At 40.7% G+C, this 23,399-nt stretch overlaps 1 protein-coding gene across 3 annotated transcripts in view; it reads left to right on the top strand.

Annotated features, from left to right (window-relative positions):
- The window catches only part of GRM5 (glutamate metabotropic receptor 5), a 297,088-nt gene extending 273,983 nt beyond the window's left edge, over positions 1 to 23,105 (top strand). The window contains exons 8-10 of one of the 3 annotated variants that reach the window (XM_086614295.1): positions 9,353 to 9,448; positions 11,021 to 11,182; positions 22,283 to 23,105. In XM_086614295.1, the coding sequence (XP_086470421.1) occupies positions 9,353 to 9,448; positions 11,021 to 11,182; positions 22,283 to 23,105 (1,081 nt within the window). The remainder of the gene's footprint in view (positions 1 to 9,352; positions 9,449 to 11,020; positions 11,183 to 22,282) is intronic. The other 2 variants (XM_086614303.1, XM_086614312.1) reach the window with 2 other exon arrangements.
- Positions 23,106 to 23,399: the final 294 nt, after the last annotated feature.

Here is a 23,399-nt window from a genome sequence, read left to right on the forward strand (position 1 = left end):
TCCCAATGCCCAGATATCAAATTTTGACTGATTGGAAACCACATCCATTAGTAAGTGGATAGATTCAAAGCCATGGCCATCAGGCTGTGACCAAATATTTTTAGAATATGTGGGCGCATTACCAGCAAGAGAATTTCAGATGTAAATGTGAGAGATTCGAATTCCCTATGTCTCAGGAAGATAAGTTGCCTGAGGGATGAAACAGCTGTTATTTTACGTGGAGCTTTCAGTTCTGTAAAGAAGACAAGGGACAAGAAAAACTGAGGGAGTTTTGTGGAAGCTGGTTCACATTCCTCACATGTACGTCATTCAGAAAGATACTGATCATGAGTTTCTGCCACAGCATATTCTACTGGGACACATTTTTTATAGTACAACTGCCAATTTTGTCTTCATTTATACACAGCTTGAACAATTTCTTTGACACATTTTGAATTATGATAAAGAACACTGCAGTTATCTTGCAAATTAATTTGTAAAAACTTACTTACTAGTCTTTTACTAGACTTTGTCAAGGCATGGATTATAGATTCATATTCACAATCTTCACAACCAAAGTGCTGAGATACTCTTGATGATCTGATTGGTCATACAGTACAGTAAGACTAACACTCCATCAAGTCCATTGCCTGACAAAACAAGGGAAAACACACCTTTCCTGATTTGTAGAATAGCAGTCACAGACTTCAAAAAAAATCACTGGTTCTGCAGTTTCTTCAGGTAGTTGCGGTGGTTTCCTCATGGAAACATGGAACAGAATATAGAAGAGGTTGTAACCTCACAATACTGAGCTCAAGACTCGTGTATCATCTCTCGTATGGAGTTATATCTGCAGCCTGTCAGTTACGTCAGCATGGATTGCTTTCCTACAGGAGCCTGGTGAAGTCATTGTGTCTTGTATAAAAGAAACTCTGATTGGAAAAGGCAGAGTTATTTTCTAGCCTGGTGAAAAGAACAATGACTTTTAATATCAGACAACAGCAGAGGAGAGATTCCAGCCTGGGTATCTTGTACCTCACAAGTGCCTCATCCATCAGGCTTTTATATTAGCTTTAATTTAAAAGACCTTTACAATTCTGGTTTTATTTCACTGGCAAGAAAAAAGGGACATTATTTGAAAGCCTGAAGTTTTATAGAATAGACAAATAATTTATTGGTAACTTTTAGGTTTTTTAATCAACTCTTGTACATATGGAGAATTAACCACGTGATTATCAAAGAATTTGAATGAGAAGAACTAGTGCTTAAGAAATTTCATTATAGAAATGATTGGTACCATCCTTGAACTGTAGCAGTGTCCAGCTTTTAGCCATTGCTCATCTCAGTGCAATAAATCCCAGTAGAAACTGAAAAGTGGAAGTGCAGCACAAAACAGGACCAGAGATTAATGTAAGGCAAAAGATGTCACTGACAAATCATCATGTACCAAAAAATAAGTCTATTTCTACAGATGCTGTCTAAGGGGACCATCAACTAAAAATTGCACGAAAGTGCTTAGATGGCTTTGTACTATGAGACGATGGCAGAGAAGTGAGGAGTAAGCCTCTTACATGACATAATGTCATTAGAGCAGGTAATAATTTGCATGAGGTGAAGGTTTGGCTCAATGGGTATTCTTATTTAAAAATCAAAAATCTAGCCATAGTGATGCAACAAGACATTATTTGTTTGTGTCATCGCCTTGCTAGAGAAGAATTTTGATGCATGCAGAAAAAAAATATTTGACTCTTCAGAAGTTATTATCCTTTTGACTGATTAATCTGCATTTATTAATGAATCAGTTCCCAAATGGATCATTTGGAACTATTTTAATCTAATATGGTACAAAACTTAGATTGAGCAATTACTGAATGGTTTGAGTCCTTCATTTTCTCCTAAATAACTTAGTCTTGGTGTCATTTTGGACAAGCTTGATACTGTGATTAATTAAACTTCAAATATTGTGAAATGACTGCAGAATACTTTATGAAATTCAGTGAAAGGTATTAAGTCTGAGAGATTTTGATAAATTGCTGCTAAAACATTCCATGTATATAATGAATTGATATTCTTGAATGCCCTAATTACAATGATTTTTAATTTGTGTACAGTGATAGCATTGTTGTTTTGAATTTTCCCATCAACTTAAATTTAATTAAAATACTGATTGATTGATATAAATTGTTTGGCTGCATTAAATGAGCACATGTGTTGAAGCCTAATTTTTGGAATTATTTATATTATTAAGGCAGCATCCCCATCATTTTGAACTGAACATCATAGCTGAACTGTGCAAATTAAATCACGTTGTGAGCAGTTCCCTGTCGACTGCTACATAAATACGCTCTAAATTGCAAAACGCAGTCTCGTTAGTGTACTACAAAAAAGAAAAGGAAGGAACAGGAAGATTGAACCCAGCAGTTTGATACGTTTTTAGGGGAAGAAAGAACTGAGGAGGAGTCTTCTAATTTTTAACAGCAGTGTCTATACCTTTTAGTTTTTTTTTTAATCTTCAAGCCTGTCTCCCAAAATTTTGCTGACAAATAAATGTCACCTTTTACTATACCAATATTATCCTTATCAGCCATGCTGAAGAACACCCAGACAAGCCATGCAGATGGTCTCATGTCCATTAGCATGCATGATGTAGATCCTGCTGCAAACTAGCATCTGACCTGAGCACATGTTTGTCTACTGCAGGAATTTCTGGTTCTTTCCAGAACATTCTTTGATATTAACTGGCATTGTAATTAATTTGACAAACGGAAGACTAGGATATCCACCCTCCTTCCAAGGTCCAAACAAGACATGAGTCAGTCTGCCACTATGGAAATACCTGTATGAATTATAAAAAATGGTATTTGTACTGGAATACTGAAAGTTAGTGTGGACTAGCAGAACAGCTAGAATTTCAGTTGACATATAACTGCATTTGGTTACAGATGTTTTTTAATAACTGGGACTGAAATTCTAGGCAGGTGTCTGTTAAAATATATAAACATTAAACTCTGTTTTAATTTGTTGTAGTTTCCATTATAGCATTATATATTGTAGTGAGTACCACTACAATACTGGTTTGCTGCCAGTTGATGACTTATAACACAGTTATACATTGCCAAAAAAAAAAAAAAATTAAGTCATTTTATAACCTACTGTCCAATAACAAGGTAGCAGAAAAAGAAAAGTTAAAAATCTATTAAACAAGCACTAAAGATACAAAACATTAGAAAACAAAATAAAGTTAATATATTAAATACACAGTATAGCATAACAGATCCAAATAATAAAAAGTTCTTACTTATAAGTCAGAAAAATTGAAAAATATCATGTTAAACTTGAAGCCAAGGTAAGGCATTGCAAAGCAGGCACGCATCCATCAGTTTCACAAACTTAGAGAAGTTTCTAACATTTAAAATGCTTCAGAGCAAACGAGGTGTAGCTTCCCTTTTTGACATAATGAGGGAAATAATGAACAAAGTAATGAAACCTTCCTGTGACATCTGTAGTTATATATACCTGAAGAAGAGAGGACAGAAGTTCAGCATAGTGAATAGAATGGGTAGAACAAGAAGTCTTGTGTAAATAAGACCCTACTGTACAAAAATCCTATACAACGTTTTTTCCAACATTTCAGAAATACTCTTTCTGGAAGAAGGTAAATAAACATACTGGTAATATTTTGCTATCGCCCTAATCTTCCCTTGAGCCAGTATAATGTTTTGTATATCATTCTATCAAAAATGTCATTTTAATTCAACAGTGGCAATTACATATGATTTCTTAATTAGAATAAACTCTAAAAATATATGCTGCACTTGAAAAAAATAAATTGTGTTTGGCTTTAAAGTAATTCTGCTTGCTGAAATTGTGCTATTAAGCCAAGAATGCTTATATGATGCTTTTTTTTTAAAGCAACAAAAAATGCCATGCTGAATAATATATCATTTATTTTAGTCATTATATAAATTGGAAAACGTCACACAATAAGCTGAGACCCTTTAAAAGTATTCAGTGCAATGTGATGCAATGTCAAGACAGCATGACCAACCTTGCAGAACTGATTTTAAAGAACAAAATATGTTTGTAGCTCAAAGCAGCCCCTACAGTAACAACACTAATTATTCTTCATAGTTCATTCTTTACCACTTTAAAGAAATCTTTGTGCACATACTGTCTTACCTAGTCTAAAGGTCAGCTCTAACTCTGCTGCAATGAAATACAAGTTCTTCATCGTTTCTTAATATCAAGACCAAGTAATATTGCAGGTGAAAAATACTACTGGTACATAAGATCTGACAATTAAAATATATAACTGGGCCTGGAATGGTGGGTGGCTTTGTAACACTCAGCAACCTGTTCAAGTTGCAGGCATAAGAACATTGAAAAGGCTCTGTAAAAGTGATAGAAAGCAAAGAGACAATATTTCATCAATGTACTATAAAGCTTCCTGAATCTCCTCTCCTCTCCTCTCCTCTCCTCTCCTCTCCTCTCCTCTCCTCTCCTCTCCTCTCCTCTCCTCTCCTCTCCTCTCCTCTCCTCTCCTCTCTTCTCCTCTCCTCTCCTCTCCTCTTCTCTTCTCTCCTCTCCTCTCCTCTCTTTGGTCCATTAATTCCACCTTTCAGGGCTTTAAAAAAGTTTTGTTTCAGATTCAGTCCAAAACAGCAAAAATGTGAGGTTTGGGGTTCAAATAATAGATATTACCTTATTTGATTATTGTTAACATGTGGGGAAAAGTTTGATTCAGTTTTAGACATCTAATATCATTTTCAGTATATCAGACAAAAACTGGAATCCTATTAATTAACAAGACCCTTAGAAATTAGTCACTGCAATACTGAAGTTGAGTCTCCACTGTAGGATTAGTAATTGCCCTACAATGAGATTTGGCTCTACAGCCTCTCTCTTCTTAAATAAGTGTTCCTGTGGAAACATCACTTTTTCCACCCTTGCAAGATATAGTTTCATCAGGCTATTACTCCCCTCCTGAAGTAGAAAAAGCATGTTGATTAGAGCTAGTTTCTTCCTCTGGCTTTTAACAGTGCCAAGCACACATTTGGTACTCAATAATTAATAACATTTCTGCACAGCAGTATGAGATTGAATTTGAAATATGGATTGATGACAGTTCTCCATCTCCAACAGGGCAAATTACCTTTCGTTTGCATTGCATTAAAAAAAAAACAAAAAAACAACAACAAAAAAAACCCCAAAGGTAACCTGAGATGTCTTTTAGCTAGCTAAACTTTTTACTTTATGCTGAAAAAGGAGAGAGAAAAAAATCTTATGTCTAAGAGTAAAAGCCAGTTTCTAATTGCTGGGTTGTTTGGGTTTTTTTTTTTCAGAAGACAGATTGCCTAAAACAACTACTTTTGGCTATTGTAAGCACTTGTCTTTTGAGCAGCTTTTCTCAACTGGTGTAGTGTGGACATTTTAATAGAATCTGGGTACTACTACCCACATTTGGAGCACCTCTGCTACGAGGACAGGTTGCGGGAGCTGGGATTGTTCAGCCTTGAAAAGAGAAGACTTCAGGGGGACTTAATAGCTGCCTTCCAATATCTGAAGGGAACCTACAGGAAGGCTGGGGAGGGACTTTTTACAAGAGTGTCCACTGATAGGACAAGGGGAAATGGGTTTAAGTTGAAGGAGAACAGATTTAGATTAGATCTTAGGAAGAAATTCTTCAGTACGAGGGTGGTGAGACTTTGGAATAGATTGCCCAGGGAGGTTGTGGATGCCCTCTCCCTGGGGGTGTTCAAGGCCAGGTTGGACGGAGCCTTGAGTAGCCTGATCTAGTTGAGAGACGTCCCTGCCCATGACAGGGAGGTTGGATTAGATGATCTCTAAGGTCTCTTCCAGCCTATGCCATTCTATGATTCTATGATTCTACTCATAGACTATTTTTTGAGGATTTGACTAAGTCTTTGACCAAACTACACAGAAATGTGGGCTATGGCACATCTTCTAGGTCTGGCCCACCAACATCCTCCAGATAGGGGATATACTAACATATGGAATAGACTGCTGGTCAAAGCATCCAAAACTCTCTGCATGGAAACCAGGAGAGAGCAGGGACAGGAGGCGCCACAAGCACATCTGGGTCTCATCTTAACATGAAGTCAGGACCATCAGCACACCAGCACCTGGTTCTAAAGTATAGGCATAGTCTAATAAAGTCCATACATAAAGACTATCACCTCTTGTCAGTACAGGGACCCACACGTTGACTGGGGGAAAAAAAAAAAAAAAGTAGGGATCTGCACATTAAAGCATCAAAAACTGGTTTCTACAGCATTGGAGTGGATGACTATCAATCTCATTCAGGATGATGATTCCCATATTCCCCCTTTATTTCCCATAATTTCCATTAGTTTTGACCTAAAAGAGGAGTTTTGTTGGAAGGTGAAGAAGGCAAGGAAAAGGTCTAACTGTCCAAATCCAAGCAGTCATGCTGGTGTTTCCTGCCATATAGCACGTGTATGTCGAGTTCACTAAAAACCAAAGCAGTACAGACATGGTTTCTCTCAGCCCAGGAATAAGTTTCTTTCTCTCTGTTGATCCTTTCTGGAGAGATAGAGGGATGTGGCAAAGTATTTGACAAATAAACAAGCACCACAGTGACTGAATTACTGGGGAATTACTTTCCAAATTTTCTATCGCTGAACACTTGTAAAACATATTAGTATGTATCATTAAGCACTTGTTCTTAAGACAACTCACCCCTGTGCAAAAAAATGACACAGCCCATAATCCCACACCTGAAACCCCAAAGAAACACTAAAAATGACCCAAAGTCTTTCAAATCCTTCAATAGAATTTAGTAGCTGTGTTTCTGCACAGAAGCAAAGTCTTCTCCAATACACAGCCCTGGAATTGACCCTGAGAAAAGACATCTACTCTTGCAAATACTGCTTGCACTGAAGTGTTTTATACTCCTCCATACACCAGCTGAAATATCAAATTAATTTTCACATTAGCGTTTGTAATGACAGCCGTGAAGGAATGTTGGAGGGTTTTTTCCTCTCCTCAGATGAAATCTTTTAAAGCAATCCTTTGTTTTAACAATCAGAAAGGGGATATTTTTCTAAGGCAAGACAAAATCATGTCCTTTATCTGCTCTGAAAGCTGAAAACACTTTTTGTGCAGAACCTCTGGTTTCGCTTTCCAGAATAGTCACCCAAATATGTTTGCAGCTTCCCTGCACTGGTTAGATACACTTTCCACACTAGAAGAGTTGATTAGAGTTTGGTCACTGTTTTCATAATTACATGGATATTTAGCACTGAATGAATGGCAATGGCAGAGGTATTATAGTTCAAAGCTTTGAGGAGTTCTGTGATCACATACTGTTTCTGATGGTGTCATTTGCTCTTGAATGGATAGAAAACCCTAGAGTCTCATATCAGTCTCTTCAAGATCCATTCTGCTGGCTTTCATGTCGTTGAAATTTATGCTAATGACTGGGAAATGGGGAATTTTTGAGTTTTCTTTATCTGGGTCATAGAATCCTAAGCAGGGGTTCTTCAGGATGGAGCTACCAAGGACACTTACCTCTTCTTTCCTTCTGTTGTCTACTTTTCAGTACTCAACTTACTGTGAGCATTTAGTCTCCAAATTCCTTCTCTTAGTCTTGACTTTTTCTCCTTCTGTCTTGTTGGGCACAGAGTACCTCTTGGTTATCAGGTTTAAATGGAACCGTGTTTCCTTCCTGCTCCTCTTAAACTGCTTTCTTTGATGTCTAACACCTTCACTCCAACCTTATTTCCTTTTTTCTCCTGTCAAGTTTCTGCATATTCTTTTCTCTTTGCTTTCTCTTTGGCTACCCTAACTGAATTTGTATGATCCCGTTTGATTTCCTTTGTATTTTTCGGTGAATTTATCTACTTTCTAAGCCGCTCCACTTTTTCCTCTGCTCTAGGAATCGGCTTCCATTTAATATGTATGTGTCCTGCACAAGCTTCATGCCTATCTGGGAGCACTGCATATACCGCACTCCGGATTACCTTAAAACCCTTGGTAGCCAGTTCGTAAAGCTCCTGTTGTTCTTCTTTTCAGTAAGGTTATAATTCGTAAATGAAAAGACTTCTCTGCACTGAGCACACATCATTTTACTGTCTCTGGTTCACTCTCAGATTCACTAAGCTTCTTCCTCAGTTATTTATACAATGCACACCGCCTCTGAGGATCTGCTACACCTGCATCCAAAGTTTAGCCTGACTTTGCATGTACTCAGATTATTTCTCTTTTACAGGATTGTTCTCTTCAAGGTACCTTTTGCTATCTCAATCAGGTTAATGGATAAGCAATAAATAAGTCATTTGTTCTGTAATGTTACTAGTGTTAAAATGTACAGGCTTCCACATGCAAGTGTGTTAAATATTCACAATACATCTCATAGCGCATGGGAATGGAATATGACAAACAACTCTTTGAGAAGGCATCTGCAGGCATTTTGCCCAAATTTTATTGAAGCATTCAAATAGGTATTTCAACTCCTAACACCAGAATTTTTGCAATGAGGGTGAAATTCACCACTGGGAAGAGCACCAGCATAAGACCTTTTCCATGTTCACATCCCAGTTAAGTGCTCAGAGAGCAAATGATGACCAAGTCTTATCCTGATATCCTATACAGGGATTAATTAGATCCTCAAGTATCAAACTTACCCCAGTGAATTTTTAATTTAAGTGCAAGATATGGTATTTAAAACATTCATTGTACAGCACTGGGCCCTAGGATGGGGTCTGATTTCACCAGACTTCATGTCTACATCTCAGCAGGTCATCTAGCCTCCTTTCATTGCCAATGGAGAAAGAAAGGCCCATTCATGACATGAACTGTGAGCCCACCCAAGTTTTATCGAAGCAGTCAGCTAAACTGTTGTTTGCTTTGACAAGCAGAGGAACAAGTCAAGTGTTGCAGAGGAACAAGCCAAGTGTTACAGAGATGGAGGATGAGAGAAAAAGATTAGGTTAGGATTGAGAAAGTGGCCACCAGCTGGTTTCTCAGTTTTCCTTAATTTAAGTGTTGTTTCCCTTAAACTGTTTAGCCAAACATTTTGGTCTGACTCCAAAAAATGCTAAAGACAAAAGGTTAGCATGTAATTTATTCTGTAGAACTTTTTAGCTCCTCCTATATATATATTAAAAAAAAAAAAAATGGTGAGCACCTCTCCTGCATATCCCTGTTTGCTTCAGCACAGGTCTGGGGGTTTATGCAGCTGTTCCACCGCTCTCACAGCTGCTTTGCACTGTACCCCCCCACTGCCACAGTAGCGTTCACGTGCATGGCCCTTTGCACAGCAGCTGTCACAGAAAGCTGAGCACGCAATCACTTCTTTCTGTTTGCTCCTGTTGTTGTCGTGATTTATTAGGTACAAAGGCAGGAGACTGGCCCCGCACAAGTCGGAAATAGAGTGTTTCACCCCAAAAGGGAGTATGGGGAATGGTGGGAGAGCTACAATGACCAGGTAAGCAAACAGCAAGTGGCCTTAGGGCAGTGTGATATGTCTGTGAACAAGAGAAGCAGCCCTGGGACAACGCCAGGCCAGATGCTCTGTCTGTAATTCCTGTGCATCCCATATAGTATGTTTAGAAAAGAAAAAGAAAGCACATGGCCACTGCTGATTTCTGTGTTCCATCTGACCACCAAAAAAACCCTGCACTGTGTTCATTCAGGTGATCCGAACCACGTGTCCTGTGTGATGTTGTTGTAATATTGTGCTTCAGGAAGGAGAAACCTTCACCTGACTCTCTAATACAGTAGAGCAGATGAAGTGAGACAGTATTCAAACTTGGAGTAAGCAGCTCCGGAACTCTGGAATGGTGGTCCCACTACATATTAGGGGTTACATTAGGTCTACGTTTCAAAACAGCTTTTAAAAGAGAGTAGAGAAAAACTGATTGATGAAAACATTTTCAACAACAAAATGTTGGTTCTTCTCAATCAAAATGTCTTGTGGGAAAGTGCTGAGTTTTACAGTGGTTTTAAGGAAAGATTCCAAACTATTTTAAATTGAGTTCAGAACATCTTTTTCATAATGTTTTCCATTTCATTTAATTTGGATATTTATTTTCAATTTTGCTTTGGCCATTATATATTGCATAACATTATGCACCAATGTTATAATTTTAATGAATATTAACTGCTACACTTTTTCAGCATCACTAGGACAAACTGTTTCAATATGGCCGTTTTGATGATTTTGTATTGAAATATTTCAAACTATTGAATTCTGCATAATACTTGGATATTTCAACTATTCATCTGATTTTGAGTCCAGTCAGATTTCCAAATGTTAAACTCTCCCATAGGACAGAAAACCCATTTCTCCAGACATCTCCATTAATAAATGAATAAGCCGCATGTATCACAGATGGTTATAAATCTTTCATGAAACAATACTCTTAATAAGCATTGTATCACTGTGTTACATTCTATTACAAGTTAGAAACATTTTGTTTATCGTTTATTAAAAGATCTACTCATTCCTTATCGATCCCTGCGGTGTTTATAAACAGAACCTCAGAGCACAGTATGACCAAATTATACTTTTACTTTTCCCAAGTGTTACATCACAAGTGAATTTTGTCATTGCAGGAGGGTGTTCAGTGAAACACTTGCATGGTGTTACGTTCCCCTGGGGTGCAGCAATATTCACTCATGTACATAGAGCTATAGACTGTAACACCACGTAGCACACAGCTGGGAGAATCCTGTCACTTAACCGACATCGGGAACATTCATCCCCGAGTGTTGTACAAAACGTGTTCACGCCTGGTTTTATTTTTGTCAGCTGGGATTCTGTTTGTTGTCTGTGTGTTGTCTGGAACATTTTTCTTCCTACATTGCATTGTCTTTGGCGATATTTATTCCTCATTTAAAAGCTTTCTGAAGTCACTGTATAAGAGAATTTTGAAGAGTAAAATAGTACATGTAAATGTCAAACGACTGTATTTTATTGTACAGTATTCACCTCTGTTTTACCTGGCCATATATATACACTTGAAAAACTTCTTTTTTATATTTTATATCTTCACAGTGAAGAATCTGTTTGCATTCCAGACTGTAATCGATCTGAGTCAAGTAGAGAGGAGAAAAAGGTTCCCGTTAAAGAGGATGCCCTAACAGGCAAAAAGACTGGAAACTGTGTCAGTCTAATAGTTCCACAGCAAGACTCTCAGCTGCAAGACCTACTCAAACAGTTAAGAACATGTGCTGCTTAACAGAGAGTGCAATTGCATTTGATGGCTGTATTTTGTTGTCTCCAGCCACAGTGTCCTGGCCAGTGGTCCTTGTCAAATTTCATGAGCTGAGTTGCCACTGAATAGGCTGGGATCCTCCCAGAGAGAATGTAGATGTTGCAGAAAAGAAAGTAGGTGCCTTTCTCCTGTCTCAGTAAGTATCAGACCAGTGCTAGAAGTCACTGAGATGAAGTACAGATGGTACAAGACAGAAGCAGGGGTCTGACCATTTGTGAATAATGAAAAAACCCTCATTGTCTCACAGGACAAAGAGGTCCTCTGATACTAACTGAATCCCATTTACATTCTTTCAGTCTAAAAAATGCTGTGCAATTTCATACTGGGCAGTACTGTTCAGCTCGTTCTCAAATCCCTCATGCAATATGATTTTTGTGTTCCAACACTAGTGTGGATATTTTTCACATCAGGGCTTCACTATCTCTGCATACTAGTCTTACAAATGGCTGGGGAATTTTCAAGTTAAAAAGTGTCATAAAAACAGCAGCATTGGTTACTCTATGTGATGCTTTGTAAGGCTATTTCTGATTAAGAGAATTTACTACATCCTGCATCACCTGTGAGTACCATTCACATATATCTGACAAAATTAATTATAGAATGGAATGTTTTATAAAGCTTCTGCAAAGTAAGTATTGCAACAATTTTTTTTTTTGCATTTCTTGCATCATATTTGCATTTCAGATTTGATTAAATGCAATGAGTAATAAACTGCTTAATAATTCACAAAAGTAATTTCTCTGCTAATAAGTCCTATGTGCATAAATACTTCTGCAATTATTTATAAGGCATGCTAAACACCTGAAATTCCTCCAATTGTATGCTCTCTGCAGAGGATAGAATTCAAATCAACCCTGGAAATACAACCAGGAAAGTTAAATCTTTCTCTCTCTCTCTCTCTCTCTCTCTTTTTTTTTTTTTTTTCCTTCCTAATTATGCACTGCTTGTGCTCCTGATTACAGGCTCGGGCAAGCTGATGGTTCCTGTTTTTCCCAGTTTCCCTTCCATATCTTTAGCAAATTATCAATGGAAAAGATGAAAAAAAAACATGTTGACTAAGCTTTGCCTATCAGGAAGCAGAACTGACAGTTCAAGAGGCGGCATTGTCCTCTCTCCATCCTGTGAATAGGATGCTCCAGCATAGCAGAGGTGTACTCAGAGATACTTGAAGTGACATTTTTCAGATGAGAAGCAAACCCCAGCACTAGCTGCTTTAATTAACAATTGCAATGAGGTCACAGTAATAGAGGAAAGAAGTTACATCTGGTATCAAAATAATTTTTGCATTTTGAGTCATGATAATAGGCATCCTAGAAATATTTCATTCCGATATCAGACAATTCATTTCCCGCGCTAACCAGGCACGCTGCTGAAACAGCTGCCAGCATTAGCATCGCTGGTGGCTGCTCTGGGAGGTCATTGGCAAAGGTTCTGTCCGTCAGTTCTCTCTCGTTGCAGTTTCTTTCATCCTTTTATATTAAAGTAATTCATATAAGTGTCAGCTGTGATTTTCATGAGGAAAGGAGGTATCAACAGATTACAGTTTCTGGAGTAATATAAATAAATGCCCTCGCTGATGCTAACACAAAACAACTCTCTTTGCAAAATAATTGCAAAATACGTTGTTTACTTCTAGAACTCAGGACAGGACAAAATGAATTTTTGTCCTGTATCATTCTTCTTTTGTGTGTCATTGCTATTTATCTCCATAGAACAAGTAGCATGGAAATAATTCAAGCTAAGTGACTTGAGTGATATACCACTACCCAGCTATATCTTTGTAGCAGAATTGGCTTTCATCCAGGGAAACAATTATCATAGAATCATAGAATGGTTTGGATTAGGTCCCTTCAGTTTAAAGTCATTACCCCTTGTCTTATCACTACATGCCCTTGTAAAAAGTCCCTCTTCAGCTTTCCTGTAGGCCCCCTTTAGGTACTGGAAGGCTGCTATAAGATCACCCCGGAGCCTTCTCTTCTCCAGGCTGAACAGCCCCAACTCTCTCAGTCTGTCTTCATAGCAGAGGTGCTCCAGCCCTCGGATCATCTTCGTGGCCCTCCTCTGGACTCGTTCCAGTAGCTCCATGTCCTTCTTGTGCTGGGGACTCCAGAGCTGAATGCAGTATTCCAGGTGGGGTCTCATGAGAGCAGAGTAGAGGGGCAGAATCACCTCCCTCGACCTGCTGGCCACGCTTCTTTTGATGCAGCCCAGGACACAATTGGCTTTCTGAGCTGCCAGCGCACATTGCTGGCTCATTTTGAGCTTCTCATCCACCAGCACTCCCAAATCCTTTTCCTCAGGGCTGCTCTCAATCCATTCTCCGCCCAGCCTGTATTTGTGCTTGGCATTAGCCCCGACCCCCGTGCAGAACCTTGCACTTGGCCTTGTTGAACTTCATGAGGTTCTCACAGGCCCACCTCTCCAACCTGTCAAGGTCCCTCTGGATGGCATCCCTTCCCTCCAGCGTGTCCACAACACCACACAACTTGGTGTCATCTGCAAACTTTCTGCGGTTGCACTCGATCCCACTGTCCATGTCACCAACAAAGATGTTAAATAACACTGGTCCCAGTACCGACCCCTGAGGAACACCACTCGTCACAGGCCTCCACGTGGACATTGAACCATTGACCACAACTCTTTGAGTGTGACCATCCATCCAGTTCCTTATTCACTGAGTGCTCCATCCATCAAAACCATGTCATTCCAGTTTAGAGACAAGGATGTCATGTGGGACAGTATCAAATGCTTTGGATAAGTCCAGGTAGATGATGTCAGTTGCTCTTCCCCTATCCATCAATGCTGTAACCTCCTCATAGAAGGCCACCAAATTAGTCAGGCAGGATTTGCCCTTAGTGAAGCCATGTTAGCTGTCACCAATCACCTCCTTATTTTCTATGTGCCTTAGCATAGTCACCAGGAGGATCTCCTCCATGATCTTGCCAGGCACAGAGGTGAGACTGACTGGCCTGTAGTTCCCTGGGTCTTCTTTTTTCCCCTTTTTAAAGATGGGGGCTATATTTCCCCTTTTCCAGTCATTGGGAACTTCACCAGGTTGCCATGACTTCTGAAATATGATGAATAGTGACTTAGCAACTTCATCAGCCAGTTCCCTCAGGACCCACGGATGCACCTCATCCGGTCCCGTGGACTTGTCCACCTTCAGGTTCTTTAGATGGTCTTGGACCTGATCTTCTTCTACAGTGGGAGGTTCTTCATTCTCACAGTCCCTGCCTTTGCCTTCCGTGACTTGGGCCATGCTGCTAGAGCTCTTGCCAGTGAAGACTGAGGCAAAGAAGTCGTTGAGAACCTCAGCCTTCTCCATATCCTGGGTGGCCAGGTCCCCCATTTCCTTCCAGAGAGGGCCTACATTTTCCCTAGATCTCTTTTTATCACTGGCATATCTATAGAAGCCTTTCTTTTTGCCCTTGATGTCCCTGGCCAGATTTAACTCTATCAGGGCTTTGGCTTTCCTAACCTGATCTCTAGTTACTCAGACAATTTCTCTGTGCTCTTCCCAGGCTACCTGTCCTTGCTTCCACCCCCTATAGGCTTTCTTTTTGTGCCCAAGCTGGTCCAGGAGCTCCTTATTCATCCATGCGGGCCTCCTGGTGTTCCTACCTGACTTTCTCTTTGTTGGGATGCACCCCTCCTGAGCTTGGAGGAGGTGATCCTTGAATATTAACCAGCTTTCCTGGACCCCTCTTCCCTCCAGGACTTCATCTCATTGTACTCTACAGGAGATCCCTGAAGAGGCCAAAGTCTTCTCTCCTGAAATCCAGGGTAGTGAGCTTGCTATGCTCCCTCCTCGCTGCCCTAAGGATCTTGAACTCAACCATTTCATGGTCACTGCAGCCAAGGCTGTCCTTGAGCATCACATTTCCCACCACCCTTTCTTTGTTGGTGAGAACAAGGTCCAGCAAAGCACCTCTCCTCGTTGGTTCCTTTACCACTTGGAGAAGAAAGTTATCGTCCATGCATTCCTGGAACCTCCTGGATTGTCTATGCCCTGCTGTGTTGTCCTTCCAACAGATATCAGGGTGGTTGAAGCCCCGCCATGAGGACCAGGGCTCGTGAACGTGAGGCAGCTCCTACCTGTTTGTAGAGGGCCTCATCCACCCAGTCCTCCTGGTCAGGTGGTCTGTAGCAGACCCCTACTACTATGTCCCCTGTTCCTGCTCTGCCTTTAATCCTAAACCATAAGCTCTCAGTCGGGACCTCATCCGTCCCCAGGTGCAGCTCCATGCACTCCAGCTGGTCTTTGACATAGAGGGCAACACCTCCTCCTCTTTTCCCCTGCCTATCCTTCCTAAAGAGCCTGTACCCTTCTGTTCTGACACTCCAGTCATAGGAGTCATCCCACCACATCTCTGTGATGCCAATAAGATCATACCCCAACAGGCGCGCACACACTTTTAACTCCTCTTGCTTATCCCCCATGCTGCGCGCATTGGCATAAAGGCATTTAAGTTGGGCCCCAGATCAATCTGACTTCCTGGCTGGAGCAGCTGGAATTCCCTTCTTCTGTTCTACAGGTACTTCCAGCATATCTTTATCATTCTCGGTATTATCCCTTTCCCCCTTCATCTCTAGTTTAAAACCCTGTCAATGAGCCCTGTTAGCTTTTGCGCTAAGACCCTGGTTCCCCTCTGAGAAAGACAAGTCCTATCTGGTGCCAGTAGGCCTGGTGCTATGTGGCCCATCCCATTATCAAAAAAAACAAAATTGTGGCGATGACACCAGCCACGGAGCCACATATTAATCGACTGGATGCACTTGCTTCTTCCAGTGTCATTGCTCGCAACCGGAAGGATGGACGAAAATATTACCTGTGCCCCAGATCCTCTTACCAGTTGTCCCAGGGTCCTGAAATCCCTCTTGATCGACCGTGGACTCTGTGTTTCAGTTTTGTCTCCACCCACATGGAAAAGTAGTAAAGGATAGTAGTCTGTGGGCTGTACCAGGCTAGAAAGTTTCCTAGCAATGTCTTTAACCCAGGCTCCAGGGAGGCAGCAGACTTCCCTCAGAGCAGGGTCAGCCCGGCATATTGGACTTTCTGTCCCCTTCAGATGGGAGTTGCCTGTAACTACTACCCTTCTTTTCTTCCCTGTGGAGGCGGTCTTGATACAACAGGTAGTCCTCTCTGACCCTGTGACACCTCCAGTGCAGATGGTCCCTCAGCTACACCATCCGTCGATGGGTCTTCCACCTCCAGAGCCTCATACCTGTTGTGCAGGGGCACCTGGGGAGCTGAGGTAGGCAAGAAGCGGGGGCTCGCCTGTTGCCCTGAGCACGGACTTCTTTCCATTCATGACTCACCTTTGACTTACTGTCTTCTGCCATGTAGGGTGAGGAATCAGAATGCTCTTTGGTTTGGGTTGTCTTTTCTGGGTCTTCCTGTTTTTGTTTTTGCTTCAGGTCGGGCAGTGCCCAACACCACCGATCTTTCTCGGACTCTTTATATAGGCATGTAGATGTTTCCTTAAAAGCTAGATGAAATGAGAGGAATAGCAACAACATAAACCATTACAGCACTAAGACTGACCTAGTTTAGACACCTTAGAGTTCTGTGTTCAAGTTTAGTCAGTCATCCAGGCTGTCCTAATGCCTCAGGTGAAACTACGACTTCATACAGGTATACTGGAGTTCACCACTTCAACTGCTTCTTTCATTTCAGTGTTTTCAGCACGTTGCAAGGCATTTGCATTCTCCTAAGGATGAAGGACTTGGGTCACTACAAGCAAAGTGTATACAGATCTGAGATTGGCTCAAGGGACAAGCCTAGAGAAACAAAATGTACATGTGCCCATGTTTGCATGCATCACAGGCACACACACAGATCACCCCTGATGAAGAGGCAGTTTTTAATTAAACCTACAGATAGCACATAAATCCTTTTCAGGTAAAATAATTATATCATTGAGTTTTTAGTAAGATTTCAGTACAGGACTCTAAAAGGACTACAGCTTCTTACTATTTATTCTGAATAACAAGAGTTCTCCTTGGAAGAAATTTGTATGGACTAAGTTAAGTACAGAAGTTTATCCTGATTACCATTGCCAGCTGCTTCTGGGATTAAGACAGAAGGAATTCTCCCTTAAAGACAGGAGAAGAATGTCCTTAAGAAATAGGCTTGGTATGCACAGTGTTGGAGCAATAACTTCATTATGTCAGCTTCTTTAAAAACGAAGTATTGCTAGTGTTTAAATGCAACACTATACTTCAGCCATTGAAACATCTAAACACAACTTTGCTGTCAAATTTATTTCAATAAAATTTAGAAAAGTGTTCTGAAATACGAACTTTCACTCATGGACTTATAAATTAAAGAATTTTAGTTCGTTCCTTATTGTATTCATATGGGGACAGGTTGGAAACACATCTCCATCAAGTTATTGTCCAGTATCTGTTTTCAGCTGTATCAATTCAAACCTGGAATCGGATACTGATATTGGTACACGATGGAGAACAAAAATTGCTTTAAATTTTTTTATTAATCTCTACTAACTCCTCTTGTATTTCAGTTTCCACTGGTGAATAATACTAAATATGTAGCCATGCATTCCAAGCTTTCTTAGAAAATAATAAATTCGATCATTTTAAACTGATTTGCCTATTTCATTTAAAAATATTAAGAAGAGAATAAATGACTCTTTTCCAAATTACTTATGCTTTCAGTAACTGTCCCAATACTAATCCCTAGGCACTCATCATACGAATTATTTTTTGAAATTTCAGGTAATTAATGACAACGGCACACTTGTTAAAATATGAGCATTTTCAGCTGCTGCGACTGTCTATTCCTCCTCTTGTTTTTCCCTTCTACATTTTACAGGACCTCACAAAACACAGTTTTTTTAATAGCATCTGGCAAATGAAACCTTGGTGGCAGAGCTAAAGAAATGCTGAAAAAAAACTTCTGCTGCCTCAACCAAAATAAAGGACAAAATTATCTGTTCTAGACAGAAAAAAAAAATGTGTAAGGGAAGGGGATCATTTTTCTTAACACTTAAGTGGATAAAAAACTTAATATCCCTTATGAATACAGAGCCCTAAAGATAAAACTTAAGTGCCTCTAAAAAAATTAAGCAAGGAAAGAAAATAAGAAACAATACTAATTGCTATTCTGTCAGTAAGTGGACAACTCTAGAGGAAATATTCACAATATCAAAGACTTCAAAAGCTAAAAGCTTTCTCAGTTATCCCACTTTCATTTCTTTTACATATTATGTCATGGTAGGTCTCGTAGGCTGGGGAAAAGCCTAGCTATCAAAATCAAAACAGCTTTTAGAGTGAGACTGGAGAAACAATTAGCATGACGGGTTCAAGGAAAACCCTCTCATACTCTCATACATAAAACTGAACATAATTAACCTATAGTGAAAGAAAACAAAAAAAAGTGCCATGAAAAAGGTTTGTTTTACCAAAAAAAAAAAAAAAGTATTTTGATAACATTTTGGTTTGGAAATTATATCAATGATGGATTGGAGCTTGGTCTTCTCCAGATATGACCTGAACTCTGCTCTGCTCTACTCAGTGTAATGTACCAGAGCAGAGTGGGGCAGAAAAATGTCTATTCATACAAACTTAGCAGTGTAATTCCTTTGAGAACTGAAAAGTGCAATTCTGTTGTTCTCATGTCAGGGAGTCCAAATCTGTTTGCAAGAAAACTTTAAGATTTCACTGACTTAACTTTTCTCATCATCAAAGTGTCATGGCAGAGCTGGGCATAGTAAATGTAAAGAATTCCATCCATACACATCATAGTCTATGTCTCTGATTGATCTTTATTTCTCTATTTTTTAATTCTATGCATTGCAGCGGTTTCCAGTGAACTTGACAGAGTAGTAATATGCAGTTGGAGCAGAATCTTAGAGTACTATCCCTGGAATTTACCTGTAAACCAGCTACATAGCAATATATGAAAATAAGTGGTACTCCTTTCACAGAGGTGATAAATGATTGCACACCTCAGCCCACTGTTGACTTTGTAGCATGTAGTTGTAGTATGATAAAGTGAATGATACATTGCTGAGATAACAATTCTAATTATTGCTAAGCAAATGACTGGAATTTTATCTATTGAGTTCATTTCTTACTGATAAATTGCTGCTTGCTTCCTATTCCATTTTTATATCAAGGAATTTGCAATGAATTTACACAAAATTTACATCAAACAGCTACTGAGTCTACTTTAGGGCCCCAGAATTTCCATGAGAGTCAAACATACAGTTCGATTACTCTTGGGCACAGTGCTAAGGCAGAAACGAGGGCATCAGCCAAGACTGACTCAAAACCAAACTGGGATTTGGGGGAGCTGGTGACAGCTGCTCCATTGAGGATCTGTCAACTGCGCTTGTCAAGGGCTGGACACGTCCCCAGGTTTCTTCCTTTTTCTTTCCCCCAGCTCCTCAGCCTCATATCACATTCCCTTCTCAATAATTGTCTCCTGAACAGTGACCGGGGAGGGAATGACGTGTTCCCTTCACAACCTCTTACACTCCAACCTTCAGCCAACCGGAAATGTCTACATGCATTTACTGCTCATGCACACACTTAAAGCTATAGGATTTGAACATCTGTACTAAGCCAGTGCCTGAGGTCAGGAAAGGTGTTAGAATATACCTTTTTCTTCAGGTAAATGTTTCTATTCACATTGGCTAATTCTTCGTGTTATTGGCATTTATATCACCTCTGCGGTAGGCTGGTCTGCCACAAACCCTTCTGAGCTCTGAACTCAGCAGCAGTTAAGAGATCCCACCAGGTAGGACATCCAGGATTGGAACTAGGGCCTCTCTTTCTGCCAGATCAATGTTACAAGTATTGGCTCACCCAGCCTCCCGGTCCATCTCGAGTTCAGGAGCTGGGAGGAGGTCTCATGGTCATCATACCAGAACTAGAGGCAAGATCTCACCTAAAGGATTCAAATCTTGCTCCTGCTGCTGGCACTGAGCTCCCGCTGAGCTCAGGACTCAACATGATCAAGGAGCCAGGGCTCTCAAACAGTTCTCAACACACACTGAGTCCATGTTGCAGTGAGAGGAGCATGCAATCCGCAGAGGCAACAGTTTTCCTCTGGAAGACGTTAGAGCCAGCTCCTGTTCAACTCAGAATCACATCCAAGGAGATGCAAAGAGTCCAAGGGATCAGTGCTACAGGTTAGATTTTGCTTTTCCTGCTTGCTCTGGTTGAGGTACAGCAAAAGGAAGGGACTTTCTGAACAGCAAGTTACAAGCCACCAGCTGTTCTGCCTGGCATTTTGGGGGTAGATGCCTAACAGCTAACTTCCTAGATCCAGGTAACAGCCTGGTAATCACTACAGCAAAGGGGTGAGCCCTTATATACTCATACAGCTCATCTCCCAGCCTAGCCTCTCTTAAAATACCCACTGGTTTACGTTGTGTTCATCTGCTGGATTCTGTCATGCTGCTTCGGAAGGGGAAAAATGTTGGCGTATGTTGTGTTACATGATCCATCGTAATTCCATGTAACGTAACTGTGGATGTGAACTCACAAGGAGGATTTGTTTACGATCAGCACATGACTTTTTTTATATATGACTGGAAGAGCTATTAAACTGATGAGTGCGTGGCAAGCCTCCGCATGAAGGCTGGTATAAAGTCATCTGTGTTTAGTAAACTATGTGTCTTGCAACCTGTTATGCTGCAGGCTAACATGTGTGAGTGTATCTATTTCAGGCTTAAAAAGTAAACAAACAAATTTGTGACACTCTGCCAGGGTCTCCAATGTGGTTGTCTTTCCAAAAATCCTAAATGACTGTAGCAAATGTTTCAGAAATCAAAGCAAATTGTTTAAAATTCTGTTGCATTCTATATATGAATCATGCTTATTTGTATGTGGAGACTATGTTTTTCCTGACATCATTTCAGAGTCATTGTCTATTTCAGCTAAGAAATATTTCTAATGGTCTTTCTTAATCCCAAGAACTATAGGTTAATGCATGTATAAAGACCAGCTCATCGGCCTAAGGAAAATGGAAAAGGAAAGGAGTGGTTTCATACTATGTGTTTACAAGTGCCACAGCTGGCTTTCCTTAGGTAGCAAGAGGAGAAAAATAAGCAACTTTCATAAAGAGTAAGACATAATGGGACTTGAAGAGAAATTGTCCTAAGAGGACTCATTTTGCAGCAGAGTGGAACAAAATGTTTACTGCTGTCTCCAAACTCAGGTCACCATGAGGAGCTGCTTGTATAGCTTGTCCATATTTTCTTTCCTACTAGGAATATAGTTTTATTCTCTGAGCTGACCAGCAATTAAAAAAAAAAAAATATTTTTTTTAAGTGGTGGCTAACTTACCAAGTACCTTGATGAAGAACAGATCATCCATTAGAAGCGTCTCTCCACTCACAACCAGTATAGCTCTTTTCTGAGCATTGCTCCAGTACTTCCAAGTACTGGGATATAAACAGATCTTTTTCCCAGCCATAACATACTATGCTCCTCCATTTCCCAATCTAAGTTCCCTGCCCCATACCAGGATTCCATGGCTCTCACCCTACGCCAAGCTCCTCACCACAGAATGCTCCCAGGCCAGCTTACATACCTGCCTCCTGCAACCCAGCCAGTCCAGGTGTTTTATCTATTCCCTTCAATGATTTATCTCTTCCTCACTCCTCCATGCATCCTTCAGTCCCACAGCCCCCTTCTTGACACCAGTCTAACAGAAGGGACATCATGAAGCTGCTCCTTCCCCCAAGATGGACACTGCTTATGTCCAAAGGGCAGCAACAGAGGTGTCAGCAGTGGCCATGAACTAGCACAGAGTAGGTCCCAGCTGGATGCACAAACGCCCTGTGAAATGAGCTGGCACACTCTGCTCATTTTCCTAGAACATACAGGTATAAATGATAGATATAGATATACTGCAATAGATAGATGTAGATGATATAGATACAGACGAAATAACAGTCAGCTCTATGACGAATATCAGCTCTGGGGCACCACATACCCATGGTATAGGCACAGTGATCACATTCTTAACTTTGCTGCAAGTTACCATCTTATCTCATTTCTGCCTACAGCTCTAATGGGAAATCCGTTTCCTGGGCCCAGAACGAGAAGAGCAGCAGAGGAGCACACCTTTGGCAGCGGCTGTCAGTCCACATCAACAAAAAAGAGAACCTCAACCAAACTGCAGTGATCAAGCCTTTTTCTAAAAGCACAGACAGTAGCCGACACAGTAGCAGCGCTACGTTCCCTGAGGCCAGTGCCAAAACGCTTTACGAGGTTTCAGAAGCAGAAGAGCAATACCCAGCTCAGTACCGACCGCAGACTCCCTCGCCTATCAGCACCCTGAGCCACAGAACTGCCTCCGTCAGCCGGACAGAAGACGATGCCCCGACCTTCCAGTCCGAGCCTCCGCAGAGAAGCAGCTCTTCTCAAGGCTCCCTCATGGAGCAGATCAGTAGCGTGGTTACTCGCTTTACAGCCAATATCAGCGAGCTGAACTCTATGATGCTTTCAACAACCACTCCGGGGACAATGGTAGCCACTCCTCTCTGCTCTTCATACCTGATCCCACGGGAAATCCAGCTCCCTACGACAATGACCACGTTTGCAGAGATCCAACCACTTCCTGCCATTGAAGTCAATGGCGCTTCGCAGTCAGCTAGGAAACCTTCAAATGGCAGTATCAAAGAAGGCACTTCAGAGACCCCATCAGCCAAGCAAGACCTTGAGGAGTTGGTAGCTCTAACTCCTCCTTCTCCTTTTAGAGACTCCGTGGATTCTGGAAGTGCATCTCCCAGCTCCCCGGTTTCTGAATCAGCTCTCTGTATCCCATCCTCCCCAAAGTATGACACGCTCCTCATCAGAGATTATACTCAAAGTTCTTCTTCGCTGTGAATGTAGTTCAAGACAACGTTGGATCTCAACGACTACAAGCAAGTAGTGAGGGGACAGCCAAGCCTTCAAGATCTCCAGTGTTTACGCAGATAGAGTGAGAGGCATTGGGTCATCTTGTGAGAAGCAGAGAGGAGTAAGAGGAATTACTCGATAAGTGGAAACATCAGATTAATTATGCTGTTTTAAAGACAAAATGACTCTTGGCAGATTATCGTGGCCTTAAAAAAACATGGGCTTTTCAGAAACACTGAATCTATTTTTGAGGGCTTATAAGGAGTCTGTTAAATCAGTTAC

This window comes from Tauraco erythrolophus, chromosome 1, assembly GCF_009769465.1.
Source record: "Tauraco erythrolophus isolate bTauEry1 chromosome 1, bTauEry1.pri, whole genome shotgun sequence".
In the NCBI taxonomy this organism is placed as follows: Eukaryota; Metazoa; Chordata; class Aves; order Musophagiformes; family Musophagidae; genus Tauraco; species Tauraco erythrolophus.